The 18,146-nt window shown below is 41.0% G+C and overlaps 3 protein-coding genes across 3 annotated transcripts; all 3 read left to right on the forward strand.

Moving 5' to 3' along the window:
* Positions 1 to 1,123: 1,123 nt before the first annotated feature.
* On the forward strand, positions 1,124 to 2,465 carry LOC108598368 (glycoprotein-N-acetylgalactosamine 3-beta-galactosyltransferase 1). Its single transcript, XM_017984989.2, has 3 exons — positions 1,124 to 1,583; positions 1,644 to 2,013; positions 2,078 to 2,465. Exons 1-3 carry the CDS (start codon positions 1,171 to 1,173, stop codon positions 2,291 to 2,293), a joined length of 999 nt encoding a protein of 332 aa, XP_017840478.1. The 5' UTR covers positions 1,124 to 1,170; the 3' UTR covers positions 2,294 to 2,465.
* A 5,257-nt stretch (positions 2,466 to 7,722) lies between these two features.
* LOC108598371 lies at positions 7,723 to 8,548 on the forward strand. The gene is given in 2 exon segments (XM_017984993.2): positions 7,723 to 8,354; positions 8,356 to 8,548. Coding segments are annotated over 2 exon segments (717 nt in total). The 5' UTR covers positions 7,723 to 7,739; the 3' UTR covers positions 8,458 to 8,548.
* Positions 8,549 to 15,317: 6,769 nt separating this feature from the next.
* Positions 15,318 to 17,211, forward strand: LOC108598363 (insulinoma-associated protein 1). The gene has a single exon (XM_017984983.2). The coding sequence runs from the start codon at positions 15,624 to 15,626 to the stop codon at positions 17,121 to 17,123; it is 1,500 nt and encodes a 499-aa protein (XP_017840472.2). The 5' UTR covers positions 15,318 to 15,623; the 3' UTR covers positions 17,124 to 17,211.
* Positions 17,212 to 18,146: the final 935 nt, after the last annotated feature.

Raw genomic sequence — 18,146 nt, forward strand, 5'->3', positions numbered from 1 at the left:
TTGTTTTTTTTTTAGTTAATAAGTAGTTTCTAAGGCTGTGTAATTAACTTTATATGCATATATCAAAATATGTATATATCAAACAATTAAACTATATTTAAGCCCCGAGAAATTTATACGGAAAACGCGTTAATATTGTGTTAACCTTGCTTGACAATTTTTGTTTATTTCACAAAGTTTTTGTACCTTTTTTGTTTGTGGAGTTAAATGTTGTGAGTCCTAGAGAGGAATGAAAGTAAAAATAAACAAGAATTGGCAAGTGCACTTACTACTCGTATAAATGAAGATACGAGAAACAAATAATAATAATAATTATAGTAAAATACAAACTATAAGTACATATTCAATTAAACAGCAAACTAAAAAAACAAATTAAACATACAGAGTTGAATGTTTTGTAAAAATTTTCTATTATTAAAAAAAAGAACTTAAAAACAAGAAGCAATTTGGATAATATAATATTAAAACTGACAAATATAAAGGACAAGACAGTTAAAGACGTTTAACAAAATCGAAATAAATTAGTCTTAACAGTAACAAACGAATTGAAAACCAAACAAATTGTGTACTAATTGAAAAATAAATATGAAATATTTAATTTGTAACATGATGCATACATACACATATAAAAAAGCAAAATGCAAAATGAAAATTAACTAGCAATAAAATAAATAATACCATTTACCAAGACATCTGTTTGTTTATGAAATTTATTTTGCGCTGCTAACATTTTGTGTAGGTCAAAACATTCACGACAATATAAAGACGCTCAAAACCGGTTCATAAAAATATCAAAAGCGTATACGAACTTTGAATACACTGCGGAGCAGTTGAAATTGAAATTAACACAATGCCAATTGGAAAATGTGAGCTGACTTTACAGTGCTGCTCAAACTGTAAGCAGCTCACACTGCTGGCTGGGCTGAGTGAACTTTTGCTTTCTTTCTCAATGAGTTTGTTAAATTCGGCCTCAGGCGACGTCTTCACTGAGCATTAGACTCAACTGCTGCTGATTCATTTGTTATGCGAATCACAAACAAAACTCGTTTGAGCTGAGACCACATACACATGAAAGAGCGTCTTCCATTGCTGCGGTGTGGCAGTTCCACATCAACAACTACAGCTGCAGAGAGTCAACATGCTGCACTTAAATGTTTCGTAAGCGTCGCAATGTATCGGAATTTATTGTGTTTGGTGCTTGGCCTAATCGTGGGCATACAGCTGACAGAGTTCTGGAACTATGTGACCTACACGACAGTGGAATATGAGAGCACAGCCGTAGTGGCGAATGCGGAGACGTCGCTGTCCGAATGGCTTCATCGCGAGACACGCGTATTGTGCCTGGTGCTCACCATGCCAGCAATGCACAAGCTGAAAGCTGCGCATGTTAAGGCCAGCTGGGGAGCGCGCTGCAATAAGCTCATCTTTCTGAGCAGTGAAGATGACCCAGAGCTGGGTGCAGTCAATCTCAATGTAACAGAGAGTCGTGAGCATTTATATGCCAAAGTGCGTGCAGGTCTTGCGTATGCCTATGAGCATTATATAGAGGATTACGACTGGTTTCTGAAAGCGGATGATGATACGTAAGCGTTGGCAAATACTTGCAACAACAACAACCTGATTATGTCTCTTATTATTTTCAGCTATGTTATCATGGAGAATCTGCGCATGTTTCTGTATCCCTACGATCCGGAGGCACCAGTCTACTTTGGTTATCGCTTACGCACTACATATCCACAGGGCTACATGTCCGGGGGAGCCGGGTACGTGCTTAGCCGTGATGCGTTGCGTCGTCTGAATCTGATCGGTCTGAACAACACCAAGTATTGCCCGCTGAACACTTTAGCCGAGGACAGACAGCTGGGCTACTGTTTGCTAAACCTGGGTGTGGTAGCTGGCGACTCAAGAGATGAGCTGGGACGCGAACGCTTCTTGCCACTGAATCCCAGACACCTAATGCCGCGCATACAGTCTGGCACCTGGCTGGATAAATACTATTACTTTAAGCCAAATGCAAGTATTCACATACAACAAAAACATTTTTAACTATGTATTAACCAAACAATTTGTTTTACAGATTAGCGATTGCTGTTCCGATACCAGCATTAGTTTTCACTATACCAAAGCTCATGACTTTGCCATGTTCGAGTATTTTCTTTATCAAATGAGAGTCCTGGGACAGGCAGTTAGTCCTAGCATATTGCCAGCGCGTTTAGATTTCAATCAGATGGAACATCAATTGGCATATTGGAGCCAACAAAACTCGGATAATAATGTTTCATTATTGGATTGAAATACATATGTATATGAAGTGAAAGCTTTATGTGGATCTTACATTTAAATTAAACATGCAAAGAAGCGTCGTTAGAGTTGCTAATCTACTGTTGTTTTTAAGCCTCATACCACTAAGCTAGTACACAATGCCTTGCCAAACTGTTCCGATGGGTTTCTTGTTTCTTGTATAAATAATAAATACAGCAAAACAAATATTTGTACATTACAACATGCACTAACCTGAGCATACTCATAGACAGTGATAAATCGCATAGGCATCTCAATAGACTTAATGTAATTGGGAGACTTTGTAAATAATACAAGCGACTCATAGACGAAGTAAGAGGGGCGGGGGCGGAGAGAGAGAGCTGGAGTCGCTGCAAGATTTATTTGACAATGAAACAAACAATTGCATGTTGTCATGAGAGCCAAGAGACGACTGCAGGTCGCAACTTTTCCTGTCCATTGGCAGAGCTCTGGCCATTTGTCAAAGGAGTTGTTGGGTGGCAGAAAAATTGTTGAGAATACCTCCCCGCTTTGCTTTAAAGCTCAATTTATCACAAAAGACGTTGGCCGCGTGGCGCGTGCGATGTACGCCTCTGAGGATTAGAGCATAGAGCCATGGTAACAAATACTCGTACGTGTGCAAGAATGAGTAGAGAGTCGAGTCGAGAACCGGAAAATCGAGCGAAACGTGCCAAACACGTTAAAAATACCTGGGGATCAAAGTTGGGCGCTTTGTTCTTGTTGCTGCATTCGCATAGCGCAGCGCCGCTATTGTTGTTATTTATGAGCAACAAAATGAGCTGAAACTGCAATTGGAAAAAGGGGCTGGCTGCTGGCACGCGAGCCGCACCTCTAAGGGCTGGACCGCTCCCTTTTTTGGATAAAGGATAAACTCGTTTTTGGCAAAAGCCAAAAGCAACAACAGCAGCAGCAGCAGCTGTGCTCTCAAGCATTAAAAACCTAAAACCCAGTCGAGCTGTAAATGTTATATAAAATGTATATGTGCCGTTATCTGGCGAGGGGTTGGCTGATAGCTGGAACGTGTCCTGGATCGTGGCGCCCCTAGCAGCCTCTCGAGCACCCTATCTAGCTTGTGCGCTTGCGCGGCAGCGTTGCCGCCAGCTCTATTTACATAAATTTGCTTAAATAAATACGATATAACATAAACAAGCTCTACTGCAAGTTGTTCTGTTGATTGGAACAGTTGGTTGGTTGCCTCAGTTTGCCGAGCTTTATCTACGCGCATGTAAATGAGCAGGAACAGCACGTGTGCTGGCCAACAAGCCGTGAACATGCAAATGAAACCAAATTGAAAACTCGTTGTGGCCATGTCAGCGTGACAGATTTTCATGATGGAGTGCTGTTATCAGCCGCATGCCACAAGGCATTAGGCATGAGGCACGGGGCACGAGGCAGCTAGAAATTTCAACAGCTGCTAAGCTTGTTTTGCATAAACTGAAGTAGCTGTAATAGAGATATGCTAGTCGAGATAGTTGAAATTGGTTTATCGAAAGGCTTCAAAGCACAACTTACATATTTGATGAATATATAAGCTGCGTTAGAGTTTCCTGTTTGCTTAGCAGCCATAAAAGTGGTTTAATATACAGCGAAATGTTGTACTTTAGTAGTAAAATATTATCCTTAGATCTTCCTGATCTCGAACACGATCGCCAAACTCGAAAAATTAACTAATGGTAGCAGGCAAATTAACTTCAATAAGCATATCAAAGCTTTAAAAATAATTTCGCAAAATTCCAAAAAACAAAAACAATCATTCGTATTAGTATTAGTTGCTACTTCGAATTTGAAAAACAAATCAATTCTATTAGTTAAATTCAAAATAAAAATGTAAATACAATTTTACGGAAGGAATAAACGTCGCATCCAAATAATGCGTAAATCAACTTCAAGATGAATTCATGAATGATATACATTCTTTATATCTCTGTTATCTACAAGTTCCCAGTTTGACATCCTCAGCTCGTCAAGCTTGAAGCGAATCGAAGCCACTTACCCAAATGTCCGCTTGCAATTGTCTTCAGTTGCCACGCCCATAGCTTCAGCATTAACAACAGCCATTGTTGCCATGATTCGCCACGTTTAATGATGCTTCAAGCCATAAATTGCGGTGCAGAGCAGCGTTCGAGCAAGACAGCTTTGCAAACTGCTTAAAATCCAAGTCACAAAACAGTCTTAACAACCCCGCTAAGTGCAACGCCCCTGTAATTAGTAGCTAACAATCGGATTGCGGCATCTCAGGACATTCCCTATGGCTCAATTGCGCTGAACTCAACTCAACTCAACTCAACTGCGCTGAGCTGAGCTGAGCTATGCCGTTGACGCCTCCTGGCGTCAGGCTGTCTGCCAGTCTGTTTACACATTTTCAACAAGGTTTTATAATCAATTTAATGGCTTCGCTTGTGAATGCCTAAAAAAGAAAAAAAAAAAAGGCAGGCAACTTAAGGAGTAAGCTGAAGACAATGCTCAAAAGTCACATGAATAAAAAGTCAGCGTAACTGCGAGGGGCATTTCAATTTGTGAAACCTACAATTGGCACTTTATTATTTCTTTCTTTTGACTGCCTGCCTGCCCTTGCAGGAGGCGCAACTCAATTAAACGACGAGCGCTGCAGGGAAAACCCAAAAGGGCACCGCAAAAGCAAGCACCTAGCAAGGCTGCGATCGGCTAAGGGTAAAACTTAAGGATAGGGGAGTGAATGACACAGAAGGGGAGAGGCAGGCACTGCGGTGACTCAACAATGTCTTGAACGTGTTGCTTCGCCGGCAAAGGAATGTTTCTTATAAGAACAACCCCTAAATACATCGTCTGCCACTTGGACTGTATGGCGCGTGCCACTTTGAGCAAGGGAAACAAGGATACCTGTAGCTAACTGTCTTGAGTTTTGACTTGACTTGAGCTGTTGTTGTTGTTGCTGTTCTTGCATTACGTTGTCGCCGGTCTGTCGACAACGTCGACGCCTCGTAGTTCCGTTGCGTGGTAGAAATTTCGTTACAATAACAAGTCTGAGTCCGTTCTGTCTGTACGTTCTGCGAGTCCTGTGACTCATTCATTTTGTCATAAAGCGGAAGTGTCAGCCAAGTAACTAAGGGCTGCATTTTAATACAAAAAAAAAACAAAAATATGGATAATATAGTAAACTGGCAATTACAGCACACGTGCAATATGCAAAAAGGACTGCAGCTGTATGTGTGTGTATGTGTCTGTGTGTGTTGGTGAAGGAAGTGGCAGCGAAGCGTTAAATTGAAGCATGCCAAATCAATTAAAAAATTTGTATATTTGTTGGCATAGCTTCAAACGACTATTTGGCATGGCAACACATATCAAAGTATTCGTTTTGCTTTTAAATAAATATATATATATTTTTTTTTAGGCCCGCATGGTCAATAGGCAGCTGCCTTTGGCTTATCAGCGCATGTGTACAGGGAAATAAAAATCAAAATACCTTTACACATGATTTATCAAGCACTGCACACATATGTGTACGTGTGCGTGTGTGTGTGTGCAACTGGGTATGTCTGTATTTATATTGCAGCTGCCGCTGCTTGTAGCTGCGCCCTTTTGCAGCAGCATGTTGGCATTTTTGTTGCCGCTGCTCCTAACCCCGTGGACCAAAAAATGCTTATGCAATGCCCGAAAAAATCAACCCTCTGTTTAGTCAGCCCAAAATACAAGCTTCGGGGGGTGGCTTTCTAGCCATCTATCTCTCTACACAACTATGTACATATATGGTATGTGTACCTTAGCTATGCAATTTATTAACGCGTTTCGCGCTTAGTTTTCGTTGTGCTCTGCTCTCTGTTCGTATTTTTGTGCGCCTAAGCAGCATAAAATTCTAAATTTTCTACTCCAAACGCAATTCACTTAATTGCATTTTGTATAAAAATCCTGCTCTACAACAGTTGCTGCCGCTACCATGCCTAATTAGCTTAGCACACGTGTGTAAGCTTGGTCCGCAAAGGGTTGTGGTGGAGTGTGTGCTCACTCATATGTTGGATTTTCAGTCCTTAGGAAAGGCAGAACAATGCACTCTTCTCTTTTCAAACAAACGCTTAGAGTGGAAATAATGATCGACAAAACTATGAGTAAAACATATGCACATATTTAAAGCAACTGAGGCATAGCAACAAAAGCATCACTAATAAAAACGTGAAATGCGAATAACACCTAAGTTATTTATCCTTTATGAAACAGCTTTTAGTTTTTATTTACTTAGATTTTTCCGTCAAATATTGCGGGCGTAAATCGTTTTCTTTTTCGATTTGTAAGGAAGGAGGGAGAAAATACAAAGAAAACGGTTTGGCTTGGTACCTATAAAAATTGGTAGCTCTTGTTGAAAATCAGTTGCTCAGGCGGACGGACAGACAGATGGACTTGGCTATATCCCCTCTGTTTGTCTTGAAGATGAAGAATTTATATACTTTATGGGGTCTGTCATGCTTCCTTTTCCCTGTTATACACATTTGTACAACTTCAGAATATAATTTTCCATTTTTTATAAAAATGTCAAAGTGTATAAAAATTCCCAAGTCTGGTAAAAAATTCTACAAATTACAGTATAATCCATATACGCATCAGTGTTAACCCCACGCGGAGATATGTCGTTCTTAGTTCGGCGGAGATACACCTATCTATACCGGAACTGAATCATTAAAGGAAAACTACATAAAATATATTATATACCTAAGAGTTTAGATCAAAAACACTATTTTCGGATTGTAGATCGATTTAGGCTGTAATTCCCAAATGAGTTCTTCAACTAACAGAATAACGAACAATACTTTTGCTATTTAAAGTTGTCTGTTGAAAATAATTAAAAACTAAACCTCGGATTATCTTTAATTATTTTAATAATCAAAATTAAACGTGCGTTATTCTTCAATTAAATATTATTTGTAATGACTAGTAATTCATTTTACCTAAACGTTGTAAAATGATTTTTAGTAGGACGCTTAGATTGTAGCGATCTGCGAATTTCTCTATGTCCACAGAAGCTTTCTGGTTGTTAAACTATGAGCAAAGACGAAGAAGATGCCCAGAGTGGACACTTTCCACTACAATATGTAGTTGAAAATATAATTATTTTAATAATTGAATTGAATTGAATAATACCTTTTAACCAAGTTGCTCAAGTATTTTTTCCCACCAACCCAAAAAACAGATGTTAGTCAGCATTGCAAACAGAAACAAATTATCTTGGCATTTGATGATTTATCAAGCCACAGAGAGCGTCTAGCTATTTTCACGTAGTAAGTATCAGAGCTTAGTCAGAGCAAACTTATAAGGCTGACAAGTGTCTGATAAGTTAGCCATGTAAATTTGAGTACGCACAGCAAATTTGCACAAGACGCCAAAATCATAACAAAAGATAAGGCGTACTATAAAAACACACGTTGCTGGCCAATAGTGAGTAGTCGTAGCAGAGGCAGCACACACATAGGATGCACTGCAGTACATTGGTTTTGTTGGCCCTTTGCTGTCTGGGCGTGGGACTTGCAACAGCAGCAGCCACACCAGGCAGCGCCGCACCCGCAGCGCCTGCGAACAATTTGTATCTGGAGCTGAAGACCTTCTTGCGTCAGGTGCCCAAGAAGCAGATACAACATTTAGCACGCGCTTATCTGCTGAACGATGTGCCCTTCCAAGCCGTCATACGTGAGCTGAACTCCTTGGCGTCCTACCGTCTGCGCCAGCAACTGCTCAATCAGCCGGAGCTTCGTTCGTTTTTGCAGTGGCTGTCACAGCAATTGATTTTGTCCGGCGGTTCGCTTAAGGTCTTCGACACACTGGAGCTGGAAATCAAGCTGTTCAATAAATATCCACACTGGGCAGTGTCCACAGAGGGTGTTGCTGGTTTTGAGAATGAGTTCAACTTTTTATATCCTGCCGCGGCGCTGCGAGAGCTACTTGAGACAAATGCTCAGCAATCTGCTATATTTGGTGAGTTCTGGCGTCGTGTGGTGGCTCTGAAGCCAGCCTATGAACGCTTCATAGCCACACCACAGGCCGTGGCCTTTGCCGGCCGGCTGCGCAAGTTGGGCGTCAATGTGGATGGCTGCGGATCAGTTGGTGCGTTATCAGTTGGGCTGGAGCAATGCCAGCATACCCAGCTATGATTATAATGATTATCTGGGCTTGAATAATGCTGAGAATTATTAAAAAGTCATTGTTAGTTTAAGTATTTGGGGTAGTCCTTTGTGTAATTTGTGTTTCTGTTTTTAATAAATCTTTAATCTACATGCAAACTATCAAATGGATGTGTGTGAAACATCAAATTACAAAAAAAATAAGATAATAATCTGTAACAATCTAAAATTACTAAAGAAATTTTTGTAATCTTTTGTATTATTTTGCTTAGTTGTAGTTTATTTTGATTGAGAAAGAAACTAATTTAAATAGCTGTTTAATAGAATATTGCAATTTTTTTTTTAATAATTTTACTAAATGTTTATTCACTATGGGAAAATATTAATTTATGCCACCTGGGTCTATTTTTGTACGACTTGCTTTTCAAATAAATTTAATCACTATTAAAAGATATTTGTTTATTTCGCTTTTAAACTGTTTATTGTTCAATGTTTTTCTTTATAAATGTTTTTTTTTTTATAAATGTTTTTGTAGAAGAGCGTGGCGAACTGCTTGCGACGAAAGCAATATGAAGAGTAAGGAGAAATAGTAGAAGAAATACCGGGGCAGCTTAGATGCTTAAAGAAGAAGAGTATCTGGCGCAGATAATCAGATTAACAAAACAAAGCGATAAAGGTAAATACCAATGACAATTGGCGGGCAAAGTTACGTTAGATTTGAATTTGAATATTAAGCATTAGTATATTAAATAAATATAAATGTTTTGAATGTTGTAGTATTGAGAAAAGTTTAAAATATTACAATTTATTGATATTTTTGATCGGTAAGCTTAAAAAGAGTTTAGAAATTTTTAAAAACAATTTTTGAGCACTGAAATTTGGTATAGCCTTTTTCCTCTTTGCGTCCGACAATCCGTCCATCAAGTGCACCCTTTGTTAAATTAATAAATTACAATTTTTGAGGCAGCTGCTTTAAATCTTATTATTGTCACAGCTACAGAGTATGGTGTATGGTATGGTGTCTATGTATTTGTGCACCCTCAATGAGTAGGCGAGGTGTCCATGGCAATGCCATGATTAAGTAACAGATGAGCCATGGTAGCCACTCTGCTATGTCCTGTACCGTTTGCTGTTACTGGGCCGCAGTCGCAGCCGAGTATGCGATTTAATTGAAACAAAACCAAACAGGAAGCGGCACAGCGACAGTGACGTAGACCCAAGCTGAGGTTCAGACCTAAAGTAAATGGGGTGCTTTTGTAATGAAGTTCCCAGTTGGCACTTCCCAGTTGGCCGCAGTTGCCAGTTCCCAGTCGCTCATATATGGCACAATCCACATACAGTTGCTCATTAAGAGGGACGAGCCACTGAAATTGAAATTGCAACGGAAACTAGTTAATGTGAGGCTATTGTCAAAAGCAGAAGCGCAACTTGTGCAATTTTCACATACACACACACACACACACACACACAGTGACGCTCGCTGTGACAGCAGCAGTCGCGGTCGACGTCAGCGCTGGCAGCAAATCTTGCACAGGATCTTTTACTCAGCTAGCGAAACAATAATGTGTCCACATATACATGCATACATTTTGTATGTATGTATATAAAAAAAGGACTTGCTCCCTCTTTTTTTAATGCCTTGGCTGCGGTAAACGCGTCCAATTGGAATTTTATAGATGACAGACGCGACGCGGGGTATTAAATAAAAAGAAATATTTTATATGAGTTTGAATTTGAGCCATGCTAGGCTAGATGCTAAGCAGAAGCAGAAGATACTCTTACTTTTCAAATTAATTAGTTTCTATTGCTGTAGAGTTGGAGTGCAGGATTTTATCCTTTAATTATCTAACAAATTTATTGAAAATAATTTATATGAATTTAGAAATTGTAATAAAATGTATAATTTATTGACGAAAACTTGAGCTATATAAAATGTATATGACTCTTTTGGTAAGGGTAGACAATATGCAAAGCATTTCGTCCCTTGGTGCCGCACAGTGCACTGTGACTGACATTGCGGATATACGGAGCTTGAGTTTTGGTTGGAGGTTTGAGTTTCAATATGCGGCTGCAGTTTTTGCGAGCCACCCCTAAGCAACGTCGCTGCGCCCCTAAAAACATTTTAAAGCCCTATTGAAATCAGCAGCAGCAGCAGCACTAGCAACAGCAACAGCCTGTAAATCGGGCATTGGGCATCGAATTCGGCAACGCGCTACGCTTGAGCTCTGGTTTATATTCAGTGTTACCATTGCCGATGCCCAGACCATTTCTCCCCCTTTCTGGATTGTTGGATTGTGTGGCTGTGGCTCGTGTTTGTGCCCTACGACAGTTTGCTTGCTTGCTGGCAAATGCACCTGGCTGAATTTTTGTGTATGTTGGGCACTGTTTGGTGGTTGGTTTGCAACTTCGATTGCATTGTGATTTCCATGGCGCACATGCCAATGTGTGCGTCTATGCGCGTTTATGGATATGCGGCAAATGTGCCCCTTTTTTTCTGTTTTTTGTTGTGTTCGGCATTGCCGCTATGCATCGGCAACTACATATACATATACAACGGGGCAAGGACATTAGCAGCAAAAGCATTACGGGTATATGAACGTTGGTTGTTGGTCGCGTGCCTGAAGCACTTCGACACCCAACTGAATTGTGAATATGTATTCAATTCGCAGCGTTTTACCTTGACGGAGCGCTGCGATGTCTCTGTACGTGTTGTGTGAGTGCCTTCATGTCTGCGGCGCTTAAGCACATTAATGCATGTGCTCATATATCTAGCTATATAATTTTCCCTTGACTTAAGGTACAAAGCAACTAGAGAAGGACATAATTATTGCTTCTGCACTTTTTCTCTGCTCTTTTCCTTTTGTTGTCAATTTGCAGCAAGGGCAGGAAAACTTTGGGTGGTTAGTCAGTTATTTTTATTTACATTTGTTTTGGATTATAGTGCAAATTCCTTAATCCTGCAAGGACTTGACATGCCCATGTGTCGTCAAGCTCGTGAGGGGGAGTGTAAAGTTTATTTATAATTGCATTGGCACATGGGAATTGAATTCTTATTGAATTTATTGGTTCAGATTTGATGAGGCCTCAAATTTTTTGTTTACACTTAAAGAAGCGGACAAATCTAATATATAATATTTCTATATACATTTGCATTATTTCAGCTAAATTTTTAAAAAGAAATTTCTTTTCAGAAATGGAGATATTTGGAATTGGTACAATTAGCTTTGTACATCAAATTCATATTCATATTCATTTCAAATTTGCTCTAGAAATTTTTCTTTCGGTTTAAGACAAATCGGTTGAAAAAAAGTCTAATCCATATAAAAAAAGTGGGACAACCGAGTAGGCGAAGTAATATTTGTGTAGGTAATTCAGCTAGTTGGTATGACGTTAATATAAATATCAATATGAATGGCTCACATTAAAAATTCAACATCCAACCCTGGCTGTGAATCTTAAACGGGTGCTACAGAGTGATATAGAAGTCCGCTGAAATGATCTATATTATTATTCACCAATTTGTTTTTGTAAATTTCCATTTTCCATTATTTTAATTGCTGAAAAACTGATATAACAATGAGATCAGAAACGTTTTGGTCAACTGCCACAGTGTCTAGATTCTTAGATTCATTTAACGGCTTTTATAAATAATATATTATAATATAAAAAGCAATTGCTGTTAATTGCTCTGCTCGCTCTGAGTGTTGATTCGAGATGTAATTGTCAACATGTTTCACTTAAGCTAGAAAGAAAAAAACATTATTAAATCCAATTTCATATACTCCGCGTAGAAAATAAAATGAAAATTTGAGGCAGTTTCCGTTTTATTTTGACGAGCTGTAAATTTGAAATTGCATAAAATTATTAAGGCGCAGATTTAATTACAGCTGAACCATCAAAAAGGCAGCCCCCAGACACAGTTGTTGAAGGTTAAAGGATGCTGCATGCTGCCTGCTGATGAGGCAGCATGGATTGCCTTTGGGAAGCGACAATCGCCAATTATTTGCTACAACACGTGTCAACATGTCTTGAGAACAGTCAGCCTTTACACAGACGCTATGCGGAAGGCACCATCGTGAAACCTTTCTGAACCTGGAGCGACTACACTCCAGACAAGTAACACTACTATAATCATAGCAACGACAAAAGATCGAGGACTCGATTTTGACTGCGATATGCATTATGCCACATAAACGATGCATTTTCGAACATTAATTATGGGCAAGCAGCAGGTTGCAGGTTGCAGGCTGCATGCTGCAGTTTGGCAGACAGCAGACGAGCAACTGCACTTGATAATAAATAAAATAGATGCAATTAAGGTTAGCATGAGCAAGCAACAAACACAAACGCGAGAAAATGCAGATAGGCAACGCTGACGGTGTGGGAAGTGTGTGGGGAGTGGGTGGTGTGGGAAGTACTTGCAGTGGGTGTTGTTGAGTGCAAATTTAAGCTAAGCGCGCCTTGGAGCGCTGAAATTCGAGCAATCAAAGGCATAAGGTTCTGTTTTGAAAATAACGCAGCATTTGTGGCTGACAGTCTTGAGCTTGGAGCGAGTAAGGGTGCATCATATGGGGTTGGAATTTTACTCTTGCACGGCCAGTGGGTTGTGATTGTTTTGTTTCTTGTTGCTTTTGCTCGCGTGGCAGACGTACGTCTTCTGCTGAAGCTGAAGCCGAAGCTGCTGCTGCTGCTTCTTCTTGTTCAGTGCGTGTGCTATTAATTCTAAGCTGCATGGCAAACACAGATTCGCAGTGCCAAGGGGTCACCAATTCCAACCCGCAATGATCGAGCAGCTAAATGTAAAAGGAAAAAGAAATAGAAATCTAAAGCTGCAGCTCTGGGAATACATTTTCCTACCCAATTGGGGTGGCGACAACGACAACGACAGCGACGACGCCGTTGCCATTGCCACGCACGTGCCTACCGTAATACAACAACAACAACAACAACAAATACAGCAACAAAATACATACAACAACAATGGCGTCATATTGAACATAATATGCCATATTTGTGTTTGCAGCCAGCGCAGGCCAAAAGCCCTTTACTGGGAATCGAAAGTGCATTCCCTTTCATAGTAAACGACGTTGGCTTCAGCTTCAGCGTCGACGTCGACGTCGACGTCGACGTTGACGGCCGCTTCGCATTTCGATTATATTAATGCAAAGCATTCAGACACAAAACACAGACACACACAATTTTCGGCTGCGCAGACAACACACAAAGCACGCGCCTGTCTGTGTGTGCATGTGTGTGTGTGTGATTGCCTTAGTGTGTGTGCCAAGAGTGTACCTACCCCACCAAAAGCAAACTTGACAAGCTTATGTACATTACGCGTAGCGCACACGGGTCTGTCCGTCTGTCTCTTCGTGGAGAGCATGAAGCCAAAGTTGGTAGCGTAGACAGAGCCAAATGGAAACCTGAAAATGCAACACCAAAATATATTACACACAGAGAAATTTTGTAGTGAAGAAAGAATATTAAATTAAATATTTTTGTAAAATAGAAATAATTTCTGGCGGTATGCGAGATACAGAATTCCCCGCATTTTCCGATCTATTGTAACTTACTTAATTTTTTAGATGCTTACTTTTGTTCTTGAGGTATCCCAGTCCTCTTTTACTTTGGGCAATATGAATAAATTGAATATTGTATGCTTACATTTAATAATGCGTTTAATGCATGTAATTTAAAAATGATTTCAAACGGAATTGAAATTGTTCCAATTGATCTCTGCTTTCAACTTTATTGTTTCATATAAGCACCTATATACGTGTATTTACAACTTTGGCTGATTTTATGTACGAAAAGCACATAGTGAATTTATCAATAGTAGGTATTTCAGGATTAAAGCTTAATTAATGCAACTTAATTTCGTTCATACATTAGAATTCCAGGTTCATTTCTTAAGATAAAGAAACAAAGCAGGAGCCTGTTGGTGGATTTGTTGGGGATTGGTAATCGTTTACTCCATCATTACAGACATCCCCAAGTTAAGTGGTGATCAGTAAGTTTTTAGTGTGTTTACCAGTGAGTCGAAGGTAAGAAGTAAAGAAAACTTAGAAATAGTAAATTGACTTTGTTATGTCTTTGCTTTCAGTACACTGTCTACTGTTCTTGCAGTCTTGGCAATTGCTACAGCTGTTGCTGCTTCAATCACAATGTAGCCATAGCATCTTCTTATGCTGTTGCTGCCTCAGGTATTTGCTTTTCTGCCCCATTGAATTACATTTTGTAAGCGTTTACCTTTTGGTTATACGCTCAATTAACGGCTTCATCGGTCATCAGCTGTTGTTGCTTAGGTGCTTAGGTCAAGACAACGCATCGAAGTAGAGAGGAGCGTTGCTTTTGTTTGTATGTGTGCGAAATTCTATGAACTGATGAATATATTTTGCTTGCCTAGACACAAGACATGTGTTTCAGTTCCTGTCGCGAGTCCTTTCTGTATTCTAGGGAGTCTTATAGGTACGTGGCAAAGGCAACCTGAGCTACAGCTGCAAAATAGTGGCAACAATTTGTTTGCTGCACAATGATTTCTCCAAGTGCAGGGCGAACAAACCGAGCGCAGTGCAAAGGACTTTCACTACTGCTGCTCCCCTCAGTCGGTGTGTCTGTGTGTGTGTTGTGTGTGTGTGTGTGTGTGTGTGTGTGTATGGAAAAAAGGGTGACTAATGTGTGTGATTGCTAACAAAAGATTCCGGCTTTGCGGCCGCGTTGCTGCTTGCGTTGACGCTGGCAGCGGCGTCAGTTCAGTTGAGTTCAGTTCAGCGGAGGGCTAAAAGGACAACGACTTGAACTGGGGGATGAAATGAATTTCCAAGAGCGACAGCGGCAGCAACAAACACACACACAAACAATGATTTTAATTTCGCTTTCCTTTGGCACACATAAATAGCGGCGGCAGGATATGCTGTTAGTCATTCGCAGCAGAAACGTCGAGCCGATAGGAAGCAGCCACAGCGGAGCGCTCAACGGTGTTGCCAACGTTTTGAATTTGTTGTTAAGTTTATTTACTCAGTTCTTCAAAACTCTTCGTTGCATACCTCACAACCCAACCCAACCCAGTCCAATCCAATTTAGTTCAACACACCGTTTATCATTCATCATTCATCGTTCATCGTTTAACATTCGTTCATCATCGTTTACCGTTTGTTGCATTTATTTACACGTTTTTGTATTCTGCAAGCGCGTTCAAGTTTCAAAGTTAGCCAACATTACGTTAAAACGCGTTCAAGTGCAATGGCCAGCGTTGCCACCAACCACAGTCAAGCGCCAACGCCAACGACGCAGACGACGCACACACACAGCATCCAGCTGCTGCACAATGGAAGCATGCCACATGGTTTGGGGCTGCTGACCACGGTGGCCTCGCTGCCGCCCAAATATCGCAGCCGCTATCTGAACATCAAAACCAAGTGTGAAATTCCATTGGATCTGTCCGTAAAGCCGCCATCGCCAGTGCCCAGCTGTGAAGTGCCCATGCCTAGCACATTTACAGAGGTGCAAAGCGAGCCACCAGCAGAGTTGGAGCTGCCACAGGAGGTGCAGGTGGAGGTGGTGGAGAAGGCGGCTATATTGCCGCCACAGAGTCCCACAGTTGGCGCTGCAGTCAAGCGCAAATTGAGCGCACAAAGCGTGGAGCAGCAGCAGCAGCAGCCCGCTGCCAAATTGGTTAAATCAGTTGCCAATGTTGCCAGCACGCCCAGCAAGCCCATCAAAGTCGCAGACACTGCGCCACGCACGGGCAAAGCCAGCACCAGCACCACCAGCAGCAGCAGCAGCAGCAGCAATGCCAAAGCCACACGCAATAAGGCAACGCGCAAATTAAAGTTTGACGAGGAGACCAGCTCACCGGTCTCGGGCACGATTATCAGACCGTTGGAGGACATTACCGATGGCAACATGCAGTATAGCAATGGAGACATTGATCCCAAGTACAACATTGTCGAGATTACGGAGGAGACCAAGGCCGAGCTGGCCGCCATCAAGAACGTAATTGGCGATTATGTTTGTCGGCTGTGTCGCATCAAGTTTGACGATGCCTTTGGCCTGGCCCGTCATCGTTGCGCTTGCATTGTGCTGCTCGAGTATCGTTGTCCTGAGTGTGGCAAGCAGTTCAATTGTCCTGCCAACCTGGCCTCGCATCGCCGCTGGCACAAGCCAAAACAGCAGGCGCAAGCAGCAGCAGCATCCAAGAAGGAGAACAGACAGCAGCCGCAATCGCAGTCGCAGTCTCAGTCTAGCAGTAGCAAAAAGTCAGCTGAGGAGCTGCCATTTAGTTGCAACGACTGTGGCAAGCAGTTCAAGCGCGCTGCCTATTTGCGGAAGCATCAGCAAACGCATGCAAAGCAAACCAAGACAGCCGCTGAATGTGAGCCAGAGCCAGAGGCGGAGGCGAAGACGGAGTCCCTGCAGCCCAGCAGCACCACCATTACAGGCAGCTTCCAGACCACAGTCTACAAGTCAAACTCCAGCAGCAGCTCGGCCAGCAGCTCGCATTCTTATGCCGGCACGCATGAGGATGAGGGCGTTTATGTCGTGGGCGCCGCCAGCAGCAGTCACTGCGACTATGAGGCTGACTATCTGTCCGACTGCAACAGCTCCACGTCTTCAGCGGGCTATGGGCGGTTGCAAATTGTCGAGCACGGACTGACGGAGGAGGAGAGCATCGCCGCCGCTGCTTTGACCAATCTGCGCAACTGCGCTTCTGTTATTCAGCATACGACAATGGCACATTAAGTAAGTCCGGGGCAACTGTGTAATTTGTTTATCAATTAAGTTTAGTTTTTATATACTTTGTTTCTTTTTGTTGGGGAAAACAACTGCAGCTGAAACACACCAAAGAATTTAGTTATTAACAGCATTAGGAATTCAAATTTATTTTGAGAATTTTGCTTAGCATTAGCATTCAGTTAATTTAATTTTGCTAGTCACTTAGTTCTATACTTCAGATAACATTCCACACTTGTACATAAGCGACTTGCACCAAAGACGACAACACAGTCTAGTCAACATTAGGTCTAGTCTCTATTTTTAGTATTTTTAGTCATGTGGCACAAGTCAGCTTCAAAATGATCTCCATTTGAAATGCGGATGCCATTAAGGACACCAGTACCAGGTCCAGCATTTTGTACTAGTCATAGCGTTTACCAAATATTTACACCTACAACAAAGTTACCCAACCTCAACCGCAATCAAAATTCTAAACTATTTGCATCAACCATTCATCTAGTCAACGAATGTAGCAATACCAAAGATCATCCTTCAACATTTATGTTTTTATATATCATCTAACTCATCTAGTCAACGAATGTAGCTACACCAAAGATCATATTTCATCTTCTATGCTCTCATTTCTTTCATATTCATCCAGTCATCACCACAGATCATTCTCAATCCCTCTTGGTTCCCCATTTTCCGGCTCATTTTTAAGCCCATCTATGTATATTCATTCCCACCATTAGTCTAGTCATTTACACTTTTAATCATACACTACATACATATATAATTTTTCAAATTAACTTTTAGGCATTCGAAATTTGTTTTGAAATTTTTTACAAATTTTTTGGTTCAATTTTCTAAAATGAAATTCAGGCGAAATTGTGCAGTAATAGTTTCTAAGTGCTAAAAACCAAACCAAATCCTAAACTAAGCAATAAAATCCAGTGCTTAACTAGTGCTGGTAACCAAAGTCGAGTGTGAACTCTAGTCATTTGTTAGCAAACTAAGTTTTTTGAGGCATTTAGCTCAGCAGCATTTAAA

This window comes from Drosophila busckii, chromosome 3L (assembly GCF_011750605.1).
Source record: "Drosophila busckii strain San Diego stock center, stock number 13000-0081.31 chromosome 3L, ASM1175060v1, whole genome shotgun sequence".
Lineage (NCBI taxonomy): Eukaryota > Metazoa > Arthropoda > Insecta > Diptera > Drosophilidae > Drosophila > Drosophila busckii.

What these genes read in the sequence shown, in the direction of transcription:
- LOC108598368 (XM_017984989.2), top strand. Translation starts at nt 1,171, where the DNA reads ATGTATCGGAATTTATTGTGTTTGGTGCTTGGCCTAATCGTGGGCATA. An exon ending in CTGAAAGCGGATGATGATAC is followed by an intron (nt 1,584 to 1,643) that starts GTAAGCGTTGGC and finishes TATTATTTTCAG; the next exon opens with CTATGTTATCATGGAGAATC. An exon ending in ACTATTACTTTAAGCCAAAT is followed by an intron (nt 2,014 to 2,077) that starts GCAAGTATTCAC and finishes TTTGTTTTACAG; the next exon opens with ATTAGCGATTGCTGTTCCGA.
- LOC108598363 (XM_017984983.2), top strand. Translation starts at nt 15,624, where the DNA reads ATGGCCAGCGTTGCCACCAACCACAGTCAAGCGCCAACGCCAACGACG.